Source organism: Petromyzon marinus, chromosome 62 (assembly GCF_048934315.1).
Source record: "Petromyzon marinus isolate PM22_M1 ecotype Great Lakes invasive population chromosome 62, UKy_Petmar_22M1.pri1.0, whole genome shotgun sequence".
NCBI classification, from domain to species: domain Eukaryota; kingdom Metazoa; phylum Chordata; class Hyperoartia; order Petromyzontiformes; family Petromyzontidae; genus Petromyzon; species Petromyzon marinus.
Window position 1 is genome coordinate 2,057,400 of NC_133728.1, and position 25,145 is coordinate 2,082,544.

A 25,145-nucleotide genomic window follows, 5' to 3' on the forward strand; every position below is an offset into this window, starting at 1 on the left:
TCCTCTCACACAGCTTAAAGGCCATGATCTGAACGTGGCTCTTTCACTCCAGCGCTGTCCTACAGTCTCGTCCCTTCACCTGATGAAGGCCGCTTGTGTTGTGGCCGAAACGTCGTGAGAATATTATTGTGTTATTTTATTTTATCAATGTATTATTTTATTCTCATTCTACGTGACTTTACCGAAAGAACCAAAGAAGATGAATCATTGCAGTCACGAAAGCTTTAAATCGAGATAGTAAGGATGTCGATATTTTCTTGCTGAAGGACCTTTGCGAGGACATCTGTCTTCGCTCGGGATAGACCCTCAACATTTAGTTGACATAGACGAACCAAGGGGCCGATGGATCGGCTTGTTTGGCCCTGAGGAGGACCTTTGTTGCCAGGCTTCTTGTTTCTGCTGTAACCCAGCGGCCGACGGGTGACAAATGGTTTCCTTAGTGATGTCATTCGTGATGAAACTTCCTGTAAACTTCGTTCACACAACAGGGTGGGCCACGAGAAGGTTGACATCACCCACCCCACTGGACATCTGTGAAAAATAGCTTCAAAGCTAATCGGATTTTTCCAAGATGAATAATTATTATGATTTTCTATCAGAGTGCACTGGCAGTCTACACATAGCCAGCTTCAAACTTGGTCTGTCTCTGGATTTTTCGAACCCAGGGGTCAGCAACATGCGGCTATTTAAGGACTGCTGCTTCGTGACGTTATTAAGGATCACCGTCTCGTATTCACCAAATACATTGCAGCTCTTGAAATATGGAGTTTTTATTTACCAAATTCGGAAAAAATAGTCTCTGATTGTTATTTTTGTTGCCGACCCCTGGCTTAACCAACCGATTAGCACGGTTGGCTGCATACGGTGAGAAAGTAGTTCAATATACAAACATGCATCAAAGGCCTTGCGTTCAATGGGGCGTGCAACAAAAACACTTTCATTTTTTATTTCTATTATGGCGAGAGAAATACTGGGAAGGAGAATAACCGTTAGATTATTTATTTAAATTTATAGTCTCGAATTTTCCAGCAGGGTTGTAAAAACGGGCGGCAAGCATCGCGACATTTCGACGCTCGTTTTTCAGCGATTAGAAATCGCTGCGGCTGGGAATCACTCCGGCTGGGAATCATCGTGGCTTGGAATCATTCCGGCTCATCGTCGTTTATGCCGAGCACGGACGGCCGCTTACCGGTTGGTGTGCGAAACCTACTGGAGCGTCCGGGGCATGTTTTTGCTGGTTCCTGCAGATAAACATTAGACATCGGTGACAAACAATAGCTCGAGCCGATTCGTCCACAATGAAGCTTAGCGGTGTGCGGGACCGTCATGGTTAATACACTCGCACCTGCCAAGATACTAAAAATATGGGAGGCCGCTGGATTCAAACTATGAACCTCTGCAATAGGAAGCGGCGAATTCGCTACCTGCTGGGACACATCGCCGCCCATAGCATAATTGACAGATATGCACCGATGGATGCAGATGTCAACATTGATGACTTTTCTGATATTGTGAACTCTTCTTCTTACTTTAGAAAGCCTTTTTGACCTCCTGTATACGAGGAGGTTGTGGGTTCAATCCCGACCCTGACGCCTGCTGTATATTTAGAGTTTGCGTTCTCTCCATCTCCCCGTGGTTGCGTGCAATTTTTTTCCATGTCCTCCGATTTTTCCTTCCACATTTTAAAATCAACATCACGCGTTTAGAGTTTTTGCCTGCTGTAAATTTCCACGTGACAAGCCACTTCATTTGTGATAGCCAGGTTGCTTCTGAAAAAGAGCTATATAGCACAGTGGGCCTTACCTGGTAAAATACAATAAATAGGTGGCAACACTGCTCTAGCGACCATCCGGCACCTTTTTCGGGTTCGTTTTGCTACATTCTGCTTCAAGGGCAACACTGGCCCAACCAACCCCTCTTGTCCATGAGCAGTACCATACTCATCACCTCGATCTAAATCAATCATTGGGAACTCACGTTGCTTGAGTCCCCTTCTTCTTGCAAAATAAAAAGACGGATCCAGCCACTGCAGCCAAAACCAACAGTGGCACAATGACGGCGACAGCTATGACCCAGGGCTCAACACCGCCATCATCACCACCATTATCACCACCACCTACAAAAGACACACACATTTGCGGGCAATTGTTAATATTGCCTGAAGGTTAAATTGGGTAACGGTGCAGATATGCAATTTGCTCGCCCACGCCACGGCTGGCGGAAGCGCCTCCCTCCCCCGCCACTTGAGAGCCCCTTCCGGTAAGTACGTTGGCCTAGTCTTCGGTGCCGGTGAGACGTCTTGGTGGACAGGTGGGGAGTACCCACACTTTGCCTCACCGCACGTGATGTTGCCAATCAGTTACCCATTTGTACTGCTGCTGGGTTGACAGAGGTGGGCGGGGAGGCGGGGATTTAACTTGCCCCCCGGTTTCAACTGCCGAGCTGGATTGCAAGTCCAAGTGTGGCTCGCCATTACAACATGCCAGCTCCACCTTTTTTATAAATAGCTTAAAACAATGATATAGACTAACCTCGACTTATGAACACCTGCGCTTACGAACACCCACAGTTGCTGCTTTAAATGTCCACATGATAAGCCACTTCATTGAGCTATCATTTGTGGCCAGGTCGCTTCTGAAAAAGAGCGACATAGCTCATGGTAAAATTTTTAAAAAGTCTTTTAATTTACTTACGAATGCTCGCACCGACGAACCAGCTTCCATGATTTTTTTTTAAACATTGACTTAAAACGCGACCTCGCATTTGCAAATTAAGCCGCAAAACTATTTGTTCAGCAGAGCAATCCTCTGCAAGGTGTAATGAGTCAGCCTCGCATTGGGAGTAAGTGTTTGGCAGGGGCAGATCGCCTATTGAGCTGTATAGCTATTTTTCAGAAGCGACATTGCCACAAATGATAGCCCAATGAACTGGCTTATCATGTGGAAATTATAGTAGCCAAATATTCTATCAACGCACACCGATTCTAAATGTGTAGGGAAAAACCGGAGGACCCGTAGAAAACAACCATGGGGAGAGACACACGAAAATTCCAAATATACAGCAGGCATCAAGGGTGGGGATCAAACCCACGACCTCCTGTATACCAGGCAAGGTCGTTAACGTATCCTAGCCATCGTGGCGTCCCTATTTTAAATAGATCCGTGACGTGCGCCGATTTATCTCGTCTTAAGGTTGACACTCGTTCACCTGTGTTTGCTGAGCGGCCTCCCACAGCAGATTGGAGATGCGAGTGTTAAAGTCCACCTTTGAAATAGCCGTTTGTGAGCTGTGGGTTTTACCATCAGTTATCAGTTTACTATGGTTACACATACACACGAGAGGGCTCGTTTAAGCTAACTTTTCTCACACTCACATCAAAAATATGTCATCTGGCTCAGAGCTCAGAACTGATCACCCGATCAGCGGGGGCGCGGCGAGAGTCGGCCGGAGAGGAGGAGGGGGGAATGGAGGGGGTTGACGTCACGCCCCGCACGCTCACGGGGAGCGGGGAGGTGGACGTCAGCCCCCACACCGCCATCACCCGACACAGCCAATTAGTAAGGTTTGTCAGGTAAACAACATGCAAATTTGCACGAAATGGGGAGAGGGGGGGTGATTAATGATTGGCTGTGTCGGGTGGTGGCAGGTTTAATGACACATTTATATATTTACACGATCTCTCCCAAAAAAATCTGATTTATGGATGATATTGGTCGCGAAAGCCTACGTGTTAAACTAGTATATTGTTTGGCGTTTTTGCGCGTGAAATGAATAAGATGGCGTCGGCTTCGTAGCAAGCTACCTAATTACACGATTTTTGTCCCTGGGTAGAAAGTGTTATTTTCTAATTGCTTATGCCTCAAAAGTATTGAAAATTGCTATTATTCCCCTCCCCACAAACTTTGCTTTTGTGACCAGGACTTTTATGTGAAGGAGTGACACAAATGCACACGTTTTCTCATTCAAATTTCTAAATATCACTGTCCTGGTCACAAAAAGAAAGTTTGTGGGGAATAGCCATTTTCTGTACTTTTGAGGCATAAGCAATTAGGAAATAACATTACCCAGGACAAAAAACATAATACATTTGTTACACAGTGTTATTAATGGAGTGGATTATTCACTTTGCTTTTGTGTCCTGGTCACAAAAGCAAAGTTTGTGGGGAATGATAGCCATTTTCTGTACTTTTGAGTCATAAGCAATTAGAAAATAACTCTTACTACCCAGGAACACGTTTTGTTGTTGTTACACAGTGTTTTATATATATTTACGAGTGTTAATAACTTATTTATTTTGATTAATCCAACTAGAATCAATCGATATAGCAGAGTTGGAAGATGACAATAGTGTTTTGGTGTTGAAAATCGAGGATGTTTTTGTAATAGTTGAAAACATTTGCCATTATTGCGTTGTGCTGTTCATTAGGACGGCACAAAATGGCTGACTTAGAGCTTGATTTTAACATTTAGCTAACGGGGTGAGCAGAATAGATGTTTTGCAGAGGTTTCGTTGCATAGGAAAGAATAATCGTGTTTATGTTTACCATCAGTAAAATATTACATATCTAATTTACATATTCATATAATTCGATGTAAAATTTGAATTTATTATACGAGTACGTATTTGTTCGTTTAAGTAGAATTATCAGGAACTAGGAAATTTAGAAGGTATTACAGATATTTTGGGTAGATGTTTGTACTTTAAATGTTATTCGATATAAGCGGCTGTATCATTATTGAGATTTGAGCAGACTTCATGCTGAGAGATTGAGCTGCGCTATGACACGGAGGGTCTTTATTATTACTATAGCAGATATGCAGTTGTCCTTCTGTGAGCCCTTCACGTGTGAAGGAGGAAATTAATGTTTGCATATAACTTACAATGGGTGTTCATTTTTGGTTGGGTTATTCATATGGTAATCAATGTACATTATGCATATGCATTATTCTTGTGTAGTGGGTTCCAGGACACGGAGACGGCAGAATAGAAGCAGCACTATTTATTTAAACCTTAACAAGGGTTACACTAGAAGGGGTAGCGGCCCCTCCACCCGTATAACTCAGGAACACACCCCAGGCTCTCTAGCCTAAGCTCTAGGCTCCCAGTTCCTCCTGGTAGGGCTCTAAGGGAGGCTATCAGATCCGGCCCTGGTTAGGCACAGATCTCGGCACCCCGCCGACCAGACCGGCCCTTAGAAGGACTCTTGACTCTGGGGCTCTGGGGCCGCACCACTGGCTTGCTGTGCCGGCCCTGAAAAGGGCAGCGGTCACAGGAGTTCCAGGGTCTCACCTAGCTGGCCTTCTTTCTTCACTGGTTGCTTCAGCCTCGGGCCCCACACTCTGCCCCGAGCTCCCTGGCTCCCCGCACTTTATACCCACTGGAGCCTTAGCGGACGTTGTTGTAGCCACCAAGGTGTGGGTGAACCACACCTTCCCGTGCCATGTGTTTATTCCCCATAGCACCCCTACATCTGTACCTCCTGTCGTTTGTGTGCAATACAGGTAATTGTCTGCATACAAGTGTAGTGTTCGATTTCACTCGGACAACTTCTGTCTTTCTTCGAACACCGCTTTATTTACAACTCTCAGCATGTCCTCCACATTCCACAGTATCCTGGTCGCCACGGCTCGCTCGCCGTGCTTCACTCGACTCGCTCGCCACCTTTGTCTCTCCACTCCCCACGATTACTTTGCTTACTCCGCCGCTAACTTTTTCGACTTCCGCTCTCCGCTATCACCGTCACTATGCTCACTCCACTGCTAACTGCTTCGTCTCTGTTCACTGCTATCACCGTCACTATGCTCACTCCACTGCTAATTGCTTCGTCTCTGTTCACCGCTATCACCGTCACTATGCTCACTCCACTGTTAATTGCTTTGTCTCTGTTCACCGCTATCACCGTCACTATGCTCACTCCACTGTTAACTGCTTCGTCTCTGTTCACCGCTATCACCGTCACTATGCTCACTCCACTTCTAACTGCTTCGTCTCTAACTCTATCTCAGCAACTCAGCACACAGAGACTTAACACACAGCGTCTTCGCACACAGCGACTTTGGACTCAGCAACTCCAACCTCCAACTCTTCACTCCAGCTCCCCTAAGCTCTCCAACGTCAACCCATCTCCAAGTTCAACTCCTTCAACTCAACTCCCTTCAACTCCACTCCCTTCAACTCAACTCCCCTCTGTTGACTCCGACTCCCGCTCTTATACCCGCTGTCATTGCACCCCCAATTAATTAACCCGCGTCCCAACGGCGCTCCGCATGACCGTCGCACCTGTTTCTCGCCAGACTTCCAGACCCCTCTCCAACCCGGCAACAGCACCAACCAATCGAAGCCGTCCACGGCTACCCCAGCTTAATTGCCCCAACATAACCTGCACTGTATTCGCCTTCACTACAGACTGACCCAAGATAACCCGTACTGTCTGTGTGATCATGTAATCACGCTGTTTGTGCTACGCACCTTCCTACTCCACTACTTCACCCCCCCCCCCCCCCCCCCCGTGATAAAAAAATCTAGCCGTCTCGGCTACGACGACACTTCGACCTCTGGGTGGTGGAGTACCTCGGACATAACAATGAACAACAACATAACAACAACACCAATGCATCACGGAAACATATGTACAACAGCCGTACGAGGCGTAAAAGTCAATAGAAAGTTCTTCATCGGGAGCAAGTTCCAGCGGCCAGTCTTCAATGAGTTCGCGTGGCCGAGCCCACAGGGGAGGCGAGCACGTGCTCCACTCCCCCCTTCAAGTCCACATCCAGCCAGCACAACCGGCGACTCCAAGGGCGGCAGGTGCAGGAATCCTGTGACGAGAGAAATCAACCCTCCTGAGGCATCACTCGACGAACACTCGCCTCGGCTCGTCGGACACAACAGTCACCTGGCCAGGGAAGTGGAGATGATCAATTCCGCCCGGCGGAAGGAACCAAATACACATTCTACAATCAGCCCAAAATCACACAAATACCCATGCATACACAAAATGTCAGCCGCATACTTGGATGGCAATGCCGCAATCCCCGCGCACCCGCATGTCTCCGCGGTTCTCCCCACACTCCCATCCCAGTATACTGCTCTGGGAATTATGACAGACAGCGAATTTCGCACCCTCCGATGCCTCTGCGCATCGCCGCCATTCATCGCACGAATCGGCCATAGCGGGGGAATTTTAAACCAGTGTTTCTCCAAGGCTCGCGTTGCCGCAATCAGCTTCCCCAACCGAGTTGAGAAGACACATCGTTACCTCACTGCACAACATGCACCCTGACAACTGAGGGATACATCTCCAGCCCACTGTTTCAACGCACCTCGGAGTGTCTCGAACTCTGGGCCGCCAGGGCGAGCCTATAGCTCTATCGTATAGCTTCAGACGCACCACGGAGGGCCTCAACCTCTGGGCCATCTGGTCAAACCATCATTCATAGCATGATGGGACCACACACCCGTGTTAGACACTCAACACGTACTGGGCCATCCTGGTCAGGATCTGCGCCCCAAGAGATTTGACAGCTAGAACTACCAAATCAATGGCAGCATGTCACCATCGCCAATGTCGAACAGGCACGCACAATTTGTGACGATCTCAAATACCCAACGGTCACCACAATACACTTCACATCCCGCATCAGTACTCATTATGTCAGATACTCGCATTGTAGCACACAGCTGTACCAACCGAGTTGAGAGCAAAACAACTGTACACAATCCCACGAATCGCCGAATGAGGTAATACAGTACACGCAGCATATACAGTCCGATACAATCTATACGTTGGCAACAATAACGATCAAAGTTTCTCACAGTCTCACATAATCAATCGTAAGCAAAGCTCCATACAGTATACACAATAACAATCGTGCTCGACACACGAATTAATCATTAACATCCCCATCAGATAACACTCCCGATGCCGTAACCACACACACGAGCACAGACATTGCGTTCATCCTACATTCACACAGCCAGAACCTCGTTCAGCTGCCCAGCGGTCAACAAAACCCCATATGCAAAAACAATAACCCGACACACGCAAGATGGGTGAGGTGTGTGTTTAGGGCCGGGTGCGTTGTGTCATGACTCGCCTGAGAGGCTGTGTGGAATTGAACCACGGCATCCTCTTGCGACAGGATGCCACCAAGACGGCTGAACATCTTCCTCCACAGGCGTTGAGAATTGCGGGAACAGCGTTTCAGCTGTTCCCGCCACGCGCACGATGCGCACAATTTTCCCGCCCCAGCACCCACATTAGCGGCGGCGGCATTCTCTCTCCTCCAGCTTCGGTGCTCTCCCTCGCGATGGTGGCGAAGCAGCGGCGTGCTGTGCGTCCTGCTGCCCCACCTGCAGCGCCGTGGGAGGTGCGGCTCCGTCGTCGACGTTTCCCGGCGGCGCGAGAACGGCAGCGGGCTGTCTTAGCCCCGTCGGCAACGCTCGTTCCGCCCGCCGGGGGAGCGGCACCCACTTGCCCCGATGCGGCAATCACGTTCACCTCGTTGTCGTCGGACGAGTCTGTCAGCACTTCCCTTCTCTTGGCCGACGTCTTCCACATGTCGGCGTGGTTCGTAGACATTCTGACACCAAATGTAGTGTACGATTTCACTCGGACAACTTCTGCTTTTCTTCGAACACCGCTTTATTTACAACTCTCAGCATGTCCTCCACATTCCACAGTATCCTGGTTGCCACGGCTCGCTCGCCGCGCTTCACTCGACTCGCTCGCCACCTTTGTCTCTCCACTCCACACGATTACTTCGCTTACTCCGCCGCTAACTTCTTCATACTCTTTGGTTCTATTCGGTAAAGTCATGTAGGTAAAAAATAAAACAACAAAAATCACGATGTTTCGGCCACAACACAAGTGGCCTTCATCAGGTGAAGGGACCGTACTGTCCAGAGGACAGCGTTGGAGTGAAGACAGCCAAGCCCAGGTCGCGTCCTTTAAGCTGATTTCTAAATCCAACCACCTATCAATGAAGAACACAGTTCCACATATAACAAAACTAGACGTCAACAAAATCGTCATTAATCAGAGTAGCACCCCAATTTCGGACAATCTGAAAACAGTACTGGCTAGGGGGCTAAATTTTGCTGTCACCCCAAAACACATACCAGTAGATGATATCATCTCTCAGGTCGATGTAGCCCTCAAAGGCGTAGGACACATCCAAGCAGATGTTACGAGAGCTGAAATAGCCACTATTCTTAAGAATGCTAAGAAACCCATTAGCAACATCAGCAAAAATGAACACTCTGAACTTGCAAATTTAAAAAACAGAAGTGACATAGTCATCCTCTCAGCCGATAAGGGCATCGCTACTGTTATTATGGAAAAAGATTCATACAACAACAAAATCCAGAATCTGCTCAACGATGGAAGTTACTCAAAAATAAAAAAATGACCCTACTAATAGCCTAGCGATAAAAACCAACAAGATCATCACAAGCTCGACCTCCCTAATCGACCCAACTAAACGTCCCTCCTTAAAACCTTCTAATGCAAGACCCCCTAGATTCTATGGTCTTCCCAAGATTCATAAAGAAGGCACCCACTACGACCCATCATATCCACGATCAACTCCCCTACCTATAGACTGGCCCGTTTTCCGTCAGATACCTTGCTACCTTTCACTGACCAGACGCCCTCAGCAGTACTTAACTCAACCCAATTGGTCTCTATGGTCAAAGACGTTGTACTGTCCCCTGACGATATCCTTGTCAGATTCGATGTGGTCTCTTTGTTCACCAAGGTCCCAGTACCTGATACCATTGAAATAATTGAAAATTTGGTCCAACATGGACTAGACCCCGATACACCTGCACTGGTTAGGCACTGCCTCAACAATACCTACTTTACTTGGAATGGCTCCTTCTACAAACAGAATGAGGATACCCCCATGGGATCCCCCTTGTCACCAGTGATAGCCAATATTTTCATAGAGAAATTTGAATCAGACGCCATCCAGACTTCCACCTTCAGACCTTCCCTGTGGAAGAGATATGTAGACGACACTTTCGTCATTTGGCCACATGGCCTGGCGGCTTTGGACCTTTTCCTAGACCACATTAAATCCAGACACCCCGCTATCAAATTCACCATGGAAGTGGAGAAAGATGGCAAGCTGCCATTCTTGGATGTTCTGTTTGAGAGGAGACCTGATGGCTCATTGGGACATTCTGTCTACAGGAAACCCACCCACACAGATTTATACTTGAAACCTGATTCCCACCACGACCTGACGCTAAAAAATTATCTCATCAAAACGTTATACCACAGGGCTCATTGCATTTCGGACCAACACCACCTGACCAGTGAATTAAAACATGTACATCTGGCCCTCAAAAGGAATGGATACTCTGACCGTACCATCCGCCAAGCTGTTTCTCCCTCCATACAGAAACAACCACCTGATACTCCGATCAAAACCATGACACTTCCATATATAGCAGGCGTTACTAAAAATATCTCCAAAATTCTAAACAAACACAAGATCCTGTTCCGGTTCAATACAGTACACAAAATCCGTGACCTGATCCCTTCTGTGAAGGATGTCATTCATGACTTACATTACCCCGGGATTTACAAATTGATTTGCACCTGTGGTGACTGCTATATCGGAGAGACGAAACGACATGTCTCTGACCGAATTCGCGAGCACAAATCAGATTTGAAACACGGCAGAACGAATTCCTCTGCCGTAGCTGATCACTGTTACAACGCTGTGGGTGATCACGATATAATTTTCTCCAATACCAAGGTCCTCTGCAAACCCACGGGTTTTTATCAGATATTTATCCACGAGGCAATTCAGATTTACAAACACAGACACAATTTCAACCGAGAAGAAGGTTTCAAATTAAGCAATCATTGGAAAGATGTTCTAAATCATACAAAACATTAAACTAATTTTCAATGGTACAGTATATTTATTCAGGTAGTGTATCCCAAACTTTCACAGCAGCTTATTTCCCTTGACACCAACATTTGCAAACTCCCTCCCCCCCCGCCCCCCCTCCCCCCCCGTGCCGGTCCTCTACAGCATTTTATGCCAATTACTTTGTGAAGGCGTTTTTTGTTTCCCAGCTTATTTCCCTTCACACCAACATTTTTAAACTCCCTCCCCCCCCCGTGCCGGTCCTCTACAGCATTTTATGCTAATTCCTTTGTCAAGGCGTTTGTTTCCTCTCACACAGCTTAAAGGATGCGACCTGGGCTTGGCTGTCTTCACTCCAACGCTGTCCTCTGGACAGTACGGTCCCTTCACCTGATGAAGGACACTTGTGTTGTGGCTGAAACGTCGTGATTTTTTTTTATTTTTTACCTACGTGACTTTACCGAATAGAACCAAAGAGTATGGATCCTTGCAGTCACGAAAGTTTCAAATCTAGAATTAACTTCTTCATCTCCGCTCTCCGCTATCACCGTCGCTATGCTCACTCCACTGCTAACTGCTTTGTCTCTGTTCACCGCTATCACCGTCACTATGCTCACTCCACTACTAATTGCTTCGTCTCTGTTCACCGCTATCACCGTCACTATGCTCACTCCACTGCTAACTGCTTCGTCTCTGTTCACCGCTATCACCATCACTATGCTCACTCCACTGTTAACTGCTTCGTCTCTAACTCCGTCTCAGCAACTCCGCACACAGCGTCTTCGCACACAGCGACTTCACACACAGAGTCTTCGCACACAGCGACTTCGCACACAGCGACTTTGCACTCAGCAACTCCAACCTCCAACTCTCCACTCCAGCTCCCCTAAGCTCTCCAACTTCAACCCATCTCCAAGCTCAACTCCTTCAACTCAACACCCTTCAACTCCATTCCCTTCAACTCAACTCCCCTCTGTTGACTCCGACTCCCGCTCTTATACCCGCTCTCATTACACCCACAATTAATTAACCCGCTTCCCAACGGCGCTCCGCATGACCGTCGCACCTGTTTCTCGCCAGACTTCCAGACGCTTCTCGAGCCCCGGCAACAGCACCAACCAATCGCAGCCGTCCACGGCTACCCCAGCTTAATTGCCCCAACATAACCTGCACTATATACGCCTTCACTACAGACTGACCCAAGATAACCCGTACTGTCTGTGTGATCACGTAATCATGCTGTTTGTGCTACGCACCTTCCTCCTCCACGACACAAGTATAGTGACGTAGAATTGGTCATTGGCAGCATAGTGCTTGTTGCTGGAAGGAAGGGGATCTGCAGTTACAGCAGCCCTGACTGACAGCAGGTCACGTGATTGACCAGAGAGAGGGATGTAGGGGAAAGGTTACAGAAGGGGCACATGAGGGAAGCCCGGGAACACGCTAGTAGGTTCTAGAAAAGGGGCGTGGCCGGGGCAAATTGAGGCAACGCTGGGAGGATAAAAGGGGGCCCCGAGCAGGAGCTCGGGGCTGTCATTTGGAGTGTGATCCCGTCTTGCTGCTGGAGTCTTCGGTGTCGTCTCTGTCTTCACCTTCTCGGCATCGTCAGTCAGGCAGTCTGCCAGCTGTCCTGACTGGGAGCTGTAGTTACTAAGTGTGAACTGGTAAGGCTGTTAATAAACAGAGTGCCTCCTACTCTTAGTGTCTCTGAGTCAGTCACTACACATGTAATCCCCATTGATGTATGGTGATCTGTATAGGCATGCATTTAAATTGCAACATTTCTTGTTTAACATGTTTAATTTCACTTCTCAGACCTCTCACCATCTGACAGTTTCTTATCTCGATGTATGAGCATCTTGATAAGAGCGGATTTCTGTGCAGAGTGATGGTGTGATTCTGCATTCAGATAGGCATCATTGTGCATTTTCTTTCAGTAAAAGCTGTGTATTATTTTGCCATTTTGACCGTGCCCGAGCAGAATATCCAGAAATCGGAGAGTTCTGTCAACTTACACTTCCATGGTGAACTAGATGGGCGGTTTGCAAGTTGAGATGATTTAGAAATTCGTTAAATGTATATTTGCCGTGTCGTCAGACCACCAGTGTGTCATCCACATATCTAAACCAAGCATAGAGTTTTAGTGTGCTTGAAGCTATTGCTTTTGCTTTTAAAAAACTCCACGTATAAATTTGCAATCACAGGAGACAAAGGAGAGCCCATTGCTGCTCCTTCCTTTTGTTTATAGAAATCATCTTTCCACAAGAAATAGGTGTTCATAAGACGGTGTTCAGCTAGTCGTGGGATATCTTTGGCAAAACCAGTGTTCGTTTCCAGAATATCGAGTAATTTAATTTACTTGTTGCCCGGAACAATGGTGAACAAAGAAGTCACATCAAAGCGTACAAGATTTTCATTAAAGTTAAGCGTAATATCTTGAATTATATTTAAGAGATGCTCTGAGTTTTTAAAGCCCAAAAATGTGCATTGTATATATAAAAGCTCTCAATGCATGATGCGAAACCACAGGTTCAAAAGAACTGAACGTGTGGCCATTTTGTCTCGAATACGTTTTTTGAGAGCCTTTGTACATGCAACACAGTGCTCCGTGTGTTTGTTTTGTTAAATCTATTTGCTTTTCTGGCCTGCCGTAATGCTTGTAATTTGTTTCTCATGATTTAAAGACTTCACAACAAATTAAAAAAAACCTACCTCTTATTGCATTTCACAGTTGCGAGCTTTTTCTGCCCGTCTGTCTTTAAAATGTGGCTACTGTTTTAAAAACGGTGACATCAGTTTTTGGCCAGCAATTCGTTTCTTTGGTTATCAACGCATCTTTTGTAACAGTGGGGGCCCAGTGGGAAGTCAAAAAGGAAAGCAGCTGCTGATGTATCTGCGCTGATACCTGGTGTTGTGGCTGCCATGGGCGTAGTGGATGTAGTTGTTGTAGTAGCGGTGGTTGTAGCAGCGGTGGTTGTACCTGACCGGATGGTAATGATAACCACCGCCTCGCCCCAGCCCACAGAGTTATTGGCCCAGCAGGAGAAGGACCCAGAGTCTGACTCCACTAGCGTCCGCTCAAAGGACAGGGAGTTGCCGCTCACAACGGCCCCGTTGGGCAGGGAGCCGTCTTGCCTACGAGCAACCACACCGCACCACAGGGAGCGCGACACACGGTCAGCATCGTGTGATTACACTGCTGCAAAAACTGCGAAGAGAAATGTAATTAGATGTACAGTATGTATGTTAAACTTTTTTTGGACCATATTGGTAGCCAACCGTGGTAATCAGAGGTGCGGGGAAAGAAGAACAAACTAAACACAAGCAGTTCTAAAGAAATTAGTTTTCAATCTAGCAGTATGGCAAAACATGTTGCATAACAGCCACGGAATAGGGGGTGGAAGAACTACATCTAGTAACTGTTTGAGAAAGGGCTGTAACAATGGCAAATGCAGTCGCCTCGCGTTTTATGCGCGTTTATGTAACGCGATTGTGAAATAGCGGGTTTGATTAATTTACACTTATTTTAGTTTTTCGCGTACTATAATTGAAATGACGTGCTCTACCGCGTTGACTATGGTGTACGGAACATGCTTGCGAGCTCATCGTTAGTCAGGCAGCAAAGTTCAGTAGCAATGCTGCCTGAAGTGCAGCAGTATGACAACAATCACAAGGGTGGGAAGCGGCATCAGCATCTCATTCTCGTGTGCTATTTTGAAGATCTTGTCCACGTGAACTTTTCCTGGTGCACACATTCGAACACGCCATCATCTCCATTACCATCATCTTAATTACCATCATCATCATCCTGCCCTCTCTCTCCCCAGTAATCCCACCAATTTCCTCAACTCCTACCCTCCACAAGCACCAGTTACGCCGCCACATTCAAACATCTCACTACGTGTACAAATATTTTTTTTTACTTTTTTTATTTAAATAGGATGTCACTATCTGTAATACATGTATGGTAGTATTGCAAATATAATGTATGGTAACTAGTGAAATATGTGGATGTGAGAATGAGGTTTTATAGTCTGCTCTATCCTTAACTCCAACAGAGTTACACGCTATAAAACAAGAGGTAGCTGTATTGACAGTTTCTTGTGGTCCCTTACCTGCCCCAAAGGTAGTGCATGATGTTTGGGTTCGCGTCTGCTTCACAAGTCAACGAAGCTGCTTCCTTATCCACGTACCAATCGCCATCGTAGCCAGCGATGCTCACACTTGGTTTGTCTGCGAATGGGGGCACATGCACAAGTTCCTACATATTGCTCGAGTCGCATTCACGTGCAAACTTCAGTTATAAAAGTGGTGAAAAATCAATTGAGGGGTATTCAGGACAAAAACAAGAAACCAATTTTGATTAACTCTTATCAGAGGCAACTGTAGATTTCACAGAAACTTAGCCAGGGGGTTATCCACTGCTACAGGACGTTACATCATTACTCCAATGTATCCGCGTTTTTTTTCTTCAGAAAATACCTCACGTCTCAAAGATCTGGGGGCAGGGGGCAGTTACAGTGCAGCGCGCTAATCACAGTGTTACCCCCCAACATTATGATGGTCATTGTTACTCTTGCATGATGTATGTATGTTGAACTTCTTTCTCACCAACCGTGCTAATCTGAGATGTGGAGGAAAAGTCAACAGACTAAACACAAACATCTATTCGAAAGAAATTCGTTTTAAATCTATAATAACAAAGTGGAATGTCTCGAATGGACTCAGGGCTGCCAATGGCTATGACCACCAATCTAAGCACATTTAAACAATCGCGACAACCAGACTTTCTGACTCATTGATTTATAATGCCCACCACTCACAGTGAATGTCGAGGGTGGTCGAGAGCTCCACTAGAGGTGGCTCCAGCGCCGGGTGCTCCACCCTGCAGGTGAGGGTCCGCCCCTGGATCTCTTTCATGGGCTCTATCCTGAACTCGCTCCTCACAGTCACTTTGCCGTCTGACTCCGTCTCTGTGGTCTCATTGGAGATGCCCTCATGGAGGCCACTCCAGGTGATGGAGGCTGCGGGTTGTCCTTCCCGAGCAACGCACGTGGCCACGGTCACCAGCCCCATGCCCTCGACCAACTGGGATGGGTTCAACTCCAAGGAGACATTCGGTGGAACTGGGGCACAGAGACACAGGGACACAGAGAGACGGAGACAGAGAGACAGAGACACAGAGATGGTTAAACAATAGTTAAGTGCTACTCTACTGTGTGGAGCAGAGGTCACTTAAAAAGATCTCAGAGGTAGCTCTGTGTTATGTGGACTGTTCTCTAAGAAGGTACACAATAACTGTGGGAGATACAAACTGATTCTTATAATTATATAATGGATCACCTTAGCGAGAGATGCCACGCACCAATGGTACAGAAAGCCTGATGGACAGATGGATTACTGAATCTATCTGTATGGAACTTCGAGCATTATCCCCTCGTATGTCTGGGTATTCCTCGGGTACTCCGGCTTTCTCCCACACAAATCCAAACTCTCACTTTGAGAATTGGCCAAAGATCCCTGCACAGGACCCTCCCTAAACAGACATCTAAGAATCAGAGACTTTTCTGGGTAAATAATGGAAATTGTTACTCTTGCACAATGTATGTCTGTAAATTGAACTTCTTTTGGAGGTACGGGGGAAGGACAACAATCTAAACACAAACGCAGTTCTAAAGAAATTAGTTTTCAATCTTTAGTAACAACGTGGAATATTTAGAATGGACTCATGGCTGCTTATGGTGATGACCACCAATCTATGCTCATTCAAACATCGCGACAACCGGACTTTCGGACTATTTATTTATCATGCCCACTACTCACAGTGGATGTCGAGGGTGGTGGAGAGATTTACTGGAAACTCGAATGCTGGGTGCTCCACCCTGCAGGTGAGCGTCCGCCCGTGGCTCTCGTACTTGGGCTCCATCTGGTAGCGGCTCTTCACGGTCACTGTGCCGTCGGAAACCACCTCTGTGGTCTCACTGGAGCTGCCCTGATGGAGGCCACTCCAGGTGATGGAGGCTGCGGGTTTTCCTTCCTGAGCGATGCACGTGGCCACGGTCACCAGCCCCATTCCGTCTATCAACTGGGATGGGTTCAACTCGAGGGAGACGTTCGGGGGAGCTGGGACACAGAGACACAGAAACACAGAGATGGTTAAATAGCAGTTAAGTGCTATGCCTCTACTGTGTGGAGCAGAGGTTACTTAAAGGGATATCAGAGGTAGCTCTGTTATCTGCTTCCGTGGGCCGTTCTCTAACAAGAAGGAACACACAACCCTTTCCCATTCCGATGTTATACGTGTAGGTCATAATGGAACAATTACATTCTGATTATGTATATGTACAGATTCGGAATAAAAACTAAATGAAAATAACTATTAGTTCTGAGGCTTCCACAAGGCAATGAGGGAGGGTGTGTGGCACAGTTTGGCACCATCTATCATACGGTTCTCTGCAGTGAGTACAATGCTTGAAAACAACGGGACTATGGCTTTGAAAGTCAAATGAACACTAACCCGCTTGCACGTTCCAAGATTCAGTGGTGAACGGGACCTCACCCTGCAACTTGCAGACGTCTCGGAATGGGAAAGGGTTAACTGTGGGAGATCCAAGCTGATTGTTCATCTCATGACACTTATCGCACAATTGAGATAACATTTGGGGGGGGGGGATGAAAATGGATGCAGGTTATGTTTGGTGTGGCTGATTCCTGGTAACATTTTATCCATCTAACATTTTATTTAACTGGGTGGAGTTGTGGTCAGTTATTATGACTCACAGTTGTAAGGTTGTGAGTTTAAATAGTGGTTAATGGTGGACTCAAATTCATAATAATTTATGGCTTGAGATCATCCTCATCCTTATTTGCCGTTGTAAATCCACCCTCATGATCTCGTGACACAACAATCCGAGACTAATGGTGGAGTGGTAGCCATGGAAGGGAAAGTGTCCGAGACTCCTCCACCGTGGAGATGGAGCCGTTATCATCAGATCACGTGCCGGTGTGCCAAGGTGGGCTTGGTGTATAGGTACCACTTTTTTTTAGGTCATCATTGGTCTCCCTCTAGAGAGACTGGTTCCACAGCAGATAAATATGTTCACTGGTGTTTTCGGGTATCACGTAGAGGCGGATCTCCAAACTACCTAAGGTGGCGTTGCCATGGCGTGCAATCCGCGCTGTGCGAAAAGTGTTCCAGAATGGTAAGCCACGTCATGGCGGAAATGCGTCGTGTTAACACCACCACGCGTTATGCGAGGACTGCCCTGTACTGGTTTCTCGGGGTCGAGTGGGGGACTGGGAGGGACGATAGCCCACATCCCTTAGGTCCTACCACCAGTACCACCGTCATGCTCGTGTCAGCTGGGTGAGCCTCGGACTTTATAAAGGATTTGTTTAGAACAGCGTCATAATAACAAGGGAACTTTTCATCGGAGCTTTTCCTCCTGGGAGATACAAATACGCTTGTAGTAAACGGAGTAATTGTTTAAAAACGTGGAACTGCTACGTAGTGGAGTATGGTTGAGATACAAATACGCTTGTAGTAAACGGAGTAATTGTTTAAAAACGTGGAACTGCTACGTAGAGAGAGTATGGTTGAAAAACGAAACCCCCTCCCGTTCCCTCTGTCCCTGGTCTCCCCTTAGTATGTTAGTTATCTCCCCCCCTGCCTCCCTGCGTGGGGTCCCCACTAGGCTGGGGCTGCCGGCCCAAGACCCCCTCCCCCCTACGTACAGTCCCGTTGCGCTGAAGTGAAATTCTCGCGGATTTTATATCCCCACCCTCCTCCAATATTCGGCAGCGCATTGTACCGGGCTCACGTTTTGTCGCATTAAAAAAACCTGCCTCACCGTTCACAGTGAGGCTGATTGTTGCTTGAGCTTCGTCATCAAAAGTGGCAAAGCTGCAGGTGAAGTCTCCCTCGTCCCCGAGACGGAGGTCTTCAATGCGGATGGATCCGTTCCTCAGTTCAGAGGTTAAGTTTGTGAAGTTGAGTCGCCCGTAGAAGTCGGTGTTATTGTTAATTCTGTAACCGCTGGGAAGGGCAACGGCGATTCTCACTGAGGAGTCTCCGATTACTTTCCACCAGGTTATACTCCCAGGTATGTGTGACCCCGTGTAGACACATCTCAGAGTGACCTCCTGCCCACGGTTCACATTCACAAACTGATCCACCTCCACTTGGCAGGTTCCCAAGGTCACCAGACCTGCAGGGATAGAACAGAGAAAACGCAGTCTATTTGTAAAGGGTTGTGAAGTACACAGCAGTCTGTAATTGTTATCTAGAAACCCTATTAGAGACCGGTCCATCATACTGTTGTCTTCAGACCCACAATAAGTAATTGTATACATTTTGCTCTGAATAGTTGAAAAATAAAAATTGCATGTCATGAAATGCCCGTTTGGTAAAACCATCGTATATATTTTTGGTTTAAGAGTAGTATGTCAGTAAAACAAATAACAATTGTACTTTGTAATACTGGAAATTTGTAATATCTGATCATCTTTGCTTCACAGACACGACAACACTTATACCTTATTTCAAATTTCTTCATACTGCATTGTAATTTTAATAGTTACACTATAATATATATCATTGTTAGTATGACTAGAACGCTATATTGAGCTCCTATACCCCTATGAGCAGATAACACGTCATGCTCCTGACTCCATAAGATCATGAAAGCCAAGCTGATTAGAGCCTGGATAAGTGGGTTAGAGCCTGGATGGGTTATCACGATCTCGCCATCGAGGACGTCGCAGTAGCGAGATGTTAACTACCTCGCCTGGTATACAGGAGATCGTGGGTTTGATCCCGACCCTGACGCCTGCTGTATATTTGGAGTTGGCATGTTCTCTCTCTCTCCCCCCGTGGTCGCATGGATTTTACCTCTGGGTCCTCCAGCATTTCCCTTCACATTTGGAGCAACATGCGTTTAGAGTATTTGTCTGCAATAAATGTCTACTTGATAAGCCATTTAATTTGGCTATCATTTTTGGCCAGGTCACTTCTAAATAAGACCTACACAGCTCAGTGCGCCTTACCTGGTAAAATAAAAAGTTTATAGTGTTAGCTTGCGTAACAATCTGTTTTGTAGGCAGTGGTTAGCAGAGGGCAGTGCTGCAAATCCATTGTTGCCCTGTATTTCCCCCACCTTTACCAACCCGTACTGACCAGAGTGGTGAAGTATGGTCAAATAACCATCACGACCCGCATGGCGTAGGAACAGCCTCATCCAGCAGTGGATCGAGAGACAGGATGTATGTGAACTCCTACACACATGGTAATGTTGTAAATTATCCCAGAAAGAACATCGCATCACATGATTTGAGATGCACTTCTGTGGCCATCTGGAACGCTCTTCCTTCCAATATTAGAAAGCCACTGGAGCTATGCACTTTAAAATCCAAATGGAAAACTAATTTATTCATAACTGGTGTTTGTATTTAGTTTGTTGTCCTTCCCCCGCACCTCCAATTAGCACGGTTGGCTACGTACAGTGCGAAAGAAGTTCAACATAAATACAAGAAGTTCAGCATACAGGTCGCTTCTGAAAAGGAGCTCAGTGTGCCCTGGTACAGTCCAATTAAATTAGTTTCGTAGTTTCATTTAGTTTCTAGTGAGCCAGGGCATGTCGGCTCGACACCGATGGGTAGTGAGTTTCACATCACAACATTTCTGTGATCCACCAACCCTCGCCCCATCCACAGTGCTGGATTGCATGTGCATAGCCACCACCACCACCACCGCTTTGGGATGTTTGTTCAATGGCAACTAATGGGAGTTTTGGCTTCATGCGGAAGCAAAGAGATAACTTGGAAATGAGCCCCATCGCACATTACTAGTGGACGACACTTAAGAATATGTACACCTGGGTCATAAACAAACATCCTTTACAAACAGCGACTATCCACCTCGTAATCTACGGTGGGGAGGGGGGGGATTGGACTTAGCACCCAGGGTGATCTCTGTGTGATCTAAATACAGCTGTATTCTCCTATAACGCGGTAGTAGTTGCGTTCCTGAAGAACACGCCGTTATGGAAAAATCGTGCTATAATATATAATATAGGGGGTAAAGCACAGTCCGCGATAACATGTGAGATGCGTACACAGGCTGAACAAAGACTGAGGCACGTGGGTAATATCTAGAAGCATCCAGCAGCATTGTGTGATGCTATGACCAGGGAGCCGTACGGCCACTTTTTCTACTCATGCGACGTAGTTCCATTCACTCAATTGGGTGATATCCAATTCGCATCTGCGTTATTAAAATGTGTTCCCGAATACATTAATCGCGTTAGATCCAATTCGCGTAATGAAAACAACACAGGTTATAAGAGAACGGACTGTACTTTGATTATAAAGCTTAATCACAGTCAGAAATTGGCACTCAATGAAATCTTAACGTAATCAGCTATGATAAATCCACTTCTGGATGAACGCCTCCCCAAGCCACCACAATCTGTCACGGTCCAGATATGGAACAATCCACCTTCAATAGATTAACCAGATACACACGTTATAACAGACACTACAATGGCGATGAAATGTGAACAACAGAATTTAGATTTCGATTTAAAGCTTTCGTGACTGCAATGATTCATCTTCTTTGGTTCTTTCGGTAAAGTCACGTAGAATGAGAATAAAATAATAAATTGATAAAATAAAATAACACAATAATATTCTCACGACGTTTCGGCCACAACACAAGCGGCCTTCATCAGGTGAAGGGAGCGAGACTGTCTGGTAGGACAGCGCTGGAGTGTCTCGCTCCCTTCACCTGATGAAGGCCGCTTGTGTTGTGGCCGAAACGTCGTGAGAATATTATTGTGTTATTTTATTTTATCAATTTATTATTTTATTCTCATTCTACGTGACTTTACCGAAAGAACCAAAGAAGATGAACAGAATTTAGCTTTTAAATAAAAACTCGGTAAAGAAGGTTACAAAGTTGGGGTCGGGATCTATTTTAAAACAGCTTAGTAATAATCATTTACATTTGTAAAGTGGTGCATTTAATCCATAAATCCCAATGCGCCACCACCGTGCATGGAAAGCAGGGAATAAACAAAACCTGCAGGGTAACAAGCCAGGACTCGGCGGTAGAGTACAGGCGAGTTGAAAGAGGTGAGATTTCAAGACAGACAAATATATTCAAATATATTTCACGACTCTGATTGTCTTACTAGCTAAAGCAAACCGTTCCAAAGTTCGGGAGCTGCACTGAAAAAAGCCCCATCACTCCAGTACAATAAGTTCACTTAAACACCGACATCTGTAGGAGGGCCTAAACTGTAGAGCCACGCGAAATGAAAATCCTATTGAGTCGTGAGTGTATCAAAGCAGGCTTACCGTAAAGCACCAATAGCCGAAACGGCCCTTTCATATTTCACACGGGCAGCACCAAGTTCTTGAATTTTCACTCATCCGGCCTGCCTGGAGGTGGACTGGTTTTCACGATGCGCACCACCCGAGCTCACTCGGACTCATGGCAGCGCCGTGGACTTGGGACTGTGTGATTAACCACGCGCCTCCTTAATTGATAAACCCTCGTCACTCATTAACCAGGGAGACACGGAAAACATCGTTCAAGAGATGCGCTGGGCTAGTGGGGGTGGTCAGAAACATATGGGCGGAACAGTAAAGCACACTTAGTGATTTGATTAATTGTCGCTACCAGGGTTGTGGCTTTTATTTGAGATTCAGCTGTCATTTGTCTCGTTGTTTTACGATCTCCAAATAAGGTTGAACGTGTTAAATTCCATATCTCTGTCCGTCTTTAATGGGAGAAAGGCATGATAATGCTTGTAAAGATGATCCATACTTAAGTATTAAGTTGTTTCCTTCAAATGTTTAGGAGTTTAACTTATAAACAACCGGCTAAGTTTATCAAAGGGTTTTCCTAAAACTGTCGTGCCACTTAGAGGTAGATCTTTAGTTTACCATGGACCCTATTTAAATATACACTTACAGATACACTTAATTAATTTCCTAAATCATCTCAACTCGCAAAACCCATCCATCCAGTTCACCATGGAAGTGGAGGTGAATAAAACTCTCCCATTCCTGGATATTCTGCTTGGGCATGACCAAAATGGTAAAATAACGCGCAAATCCTCTCATAAAGATGCTCATATATCGGGCTAAGAAAGTGTCAGATGGTGATAGTCTGAGGAGTGAGATTAAACATGTTAAAGAAATTCTGCAATTTAATGGTTGCAATGATGCAAAAATCAATAGGGCAGTGAATGCCAAAATGAAATCAAATAGCACAAGTGCTGAAATTGATCAAACAATATATATTTTTTTAAAATACTGTTCAATTTGGGAGTAACTAATAAACTCGCCATATTTGTGGGAAAAAATAAACATCCGATTGAGATTCAGCACGGTACATAAAAATACAAAACCTAATATCTGGTACTGAAGCTTACAACAGAAGGTGTGTACCGGATTAATTTATGCTGTGAAAAATCCTATGTTGGTCAGATGGGACGAATGATAAGAATGAGACTAAAAGAACACCAAAGAAATATTAAATATACTGCCAAACACAACTGTCGACAGTTGCAGAACACTCATGCCAACTGGGGCACTCAATTAATTTTGATGTTGAGGTTTTATGCAAAACTAGTTTTATGGCCAAGACTAATTACGGAATTTACGGAAATTAAATGCAGCGTGATAGACGTAGCACTAGCGTTATATTCTAAAAATAGATCTTCGGTTGACGAATGACGACCGAAAGTCAATATCAGTTTCGGCCGAAACCGAAATCAGACCGAATGTTATAAAGTTGTCTTTCGGCCGAAACCAAAAAAATGCCGAAAGAGGCCATTTGCCAACTTTTGGCGCCGAAACCGAATTTCGGTCGGTCTCTACCCCACCCCTCTGTTCTTCGCACCTGATTGGTTCATAAGTTCCGACATCACATTTACCCCCTCCATTTAAGGTCGCAACACAATTCTTGCTGTCGCCTGATGGGCTGGTTATAATTACCGGTGAAACGTCATATTCGAATTGTAAATGTGGATTTCCTCTCCAACACAGGTGAGCTGAACTCATAACTTATTGGCACGTTTTGTTTACGTGACAAACTATATTAATCATGCTGTGTCGGGTGGTGGCAGGTTTAACGACATTCATATTTACGCGATCTAACTCAATCAAAAATAGATAGTATGGATCATGGTGCAGGGTTAATGTGGCCACGTGTGTCCCTCAGGAAGGACAACCCGCATCCTCTATCACCTGCAATGGCTTAATTAATGGCAGTTCAAATGAGACTACAGATTAGGTGGAGTTCGGTTGTCTAGTACTGCCACTCAGGCAGCGGTAGATTGCAGCAAAGAAAACACCGCTTAAGAATAGGTTTTAATTTTTCGTGCAATAAAATAGGTGTTAAGATGTTCAACCACTAAATAGATACCTTTTGCAAGGCATCAAGTTTACATTAATCACACGTACTTGTGGTAAAACATGCAAACAAACACGCTCTAATAATATACGCATTGTCCTTGAAACTGATTGGCCTACACAAGAGACAGCCTTATTTATGGCCTTGTCTCACCACCAGTGTCAGCAGACCAGAGAACATGAAAAGGCGAACAGTACGAAGGCAATTCAAGTGAAGAGGAGATTTTAGATGGTTAAGCAGGATCTTTATTTGCAAGGCAACTCACACCATACTCCCACTCATCATCGTAAACCAACCCCAAACCCTCCAAATGCTCTCCCTTATAGAGTTCGTCTTCCCCCCTTTTTTTTACACCCATTCCTTTCTTGGGCTTTTCGCCCTTGTTATAACCCTCCCAGGGTTTTCCCCCCTTGCCAATCCTTCTCTGGTATTCCCCACTGCTAACCCTTCTGGGGCCAATCCGATCAGACTTCCTCCACTCAATAATTGGATTGCGTATCGAACACGGCAGCCCTCCCGTGACCCGTAACCCGTGGTTGTGTGATGTTTGTATGTGAGGATGTCCCGAACATCCTCTACACAAGTATCAGAACACTTATAGCTCGAGTGATTAATGCAGACTTCATTCCTTGAAAAAGAGATATATATATTTGGTGTTTGAACATGTTAACACCTCCTGTTTTTTTTCCAGAAAGGGTAAAACCTATTCTTATTTTCATCATTTTGTATTCTGGCTAAAAAGGTCCCGTAGATAAATCACGGCTTCTCTACATTTTCAAGCTAAACGCTTGATGCATTGCGAAATGCACATTAATACTTTTGTTGTAGAAAACATTGAATG

The 25,145-nt window shown here is 45.8% G+C and overlaps 1 protein-coding gene across 5 annotated transcripts; it reads right to left on the reverse strand.

Moving 5' to 3' along the window:
- Positions 1–1,958: 1,958 nt before the first annotated feature.
- LOC116955952 (nectin-3-like) lies at positions 1,959–22,962 on the reverse strand. Of its 5 annotated transcripts, none has more exons than XM_076053636.1 (7): positions 22,240–22,957; positions 18,735–19,091; positions 16,708–17,007; positions 15,708–16,010; positions 15,000–15,117; positions 13,865–14,019; positions 1,959–2,116 (listed from the first exon to the last, which is right to left on the reverse strand). In XM_076053636.1, the coding sequence occupies exons 1-7, from the start codon at positions 22,271–22,273 to the stop codon at positions 1,974–1,976; spliced, it is 1,410 nt and encodes a 469-aa protein (XP_075909751.1). In that variant the 5' UTR covers positions 22,274–22,957; the 3' UTR covers positions 1,959–1,973. The 5 variants fall into 5 exon arrangements, with proteins under 5 accessions (XP_075909751.1, XP_075909750.1, XP_075909754.1 ...); XM_076053635.1 differs by having other exon boundaries at positions 13,790–14,019; XM_076053637.1 differs by lacking the exon at positions 1,959–2,116 and adding an exon at positions 6,514–8,976 and having other exon boundaries at positions 13,790–14,019; positions 22,240–22,956.
- Between the last annotated feature and the right edge of the window lie 2,183 nt (positions 22,963–25,145).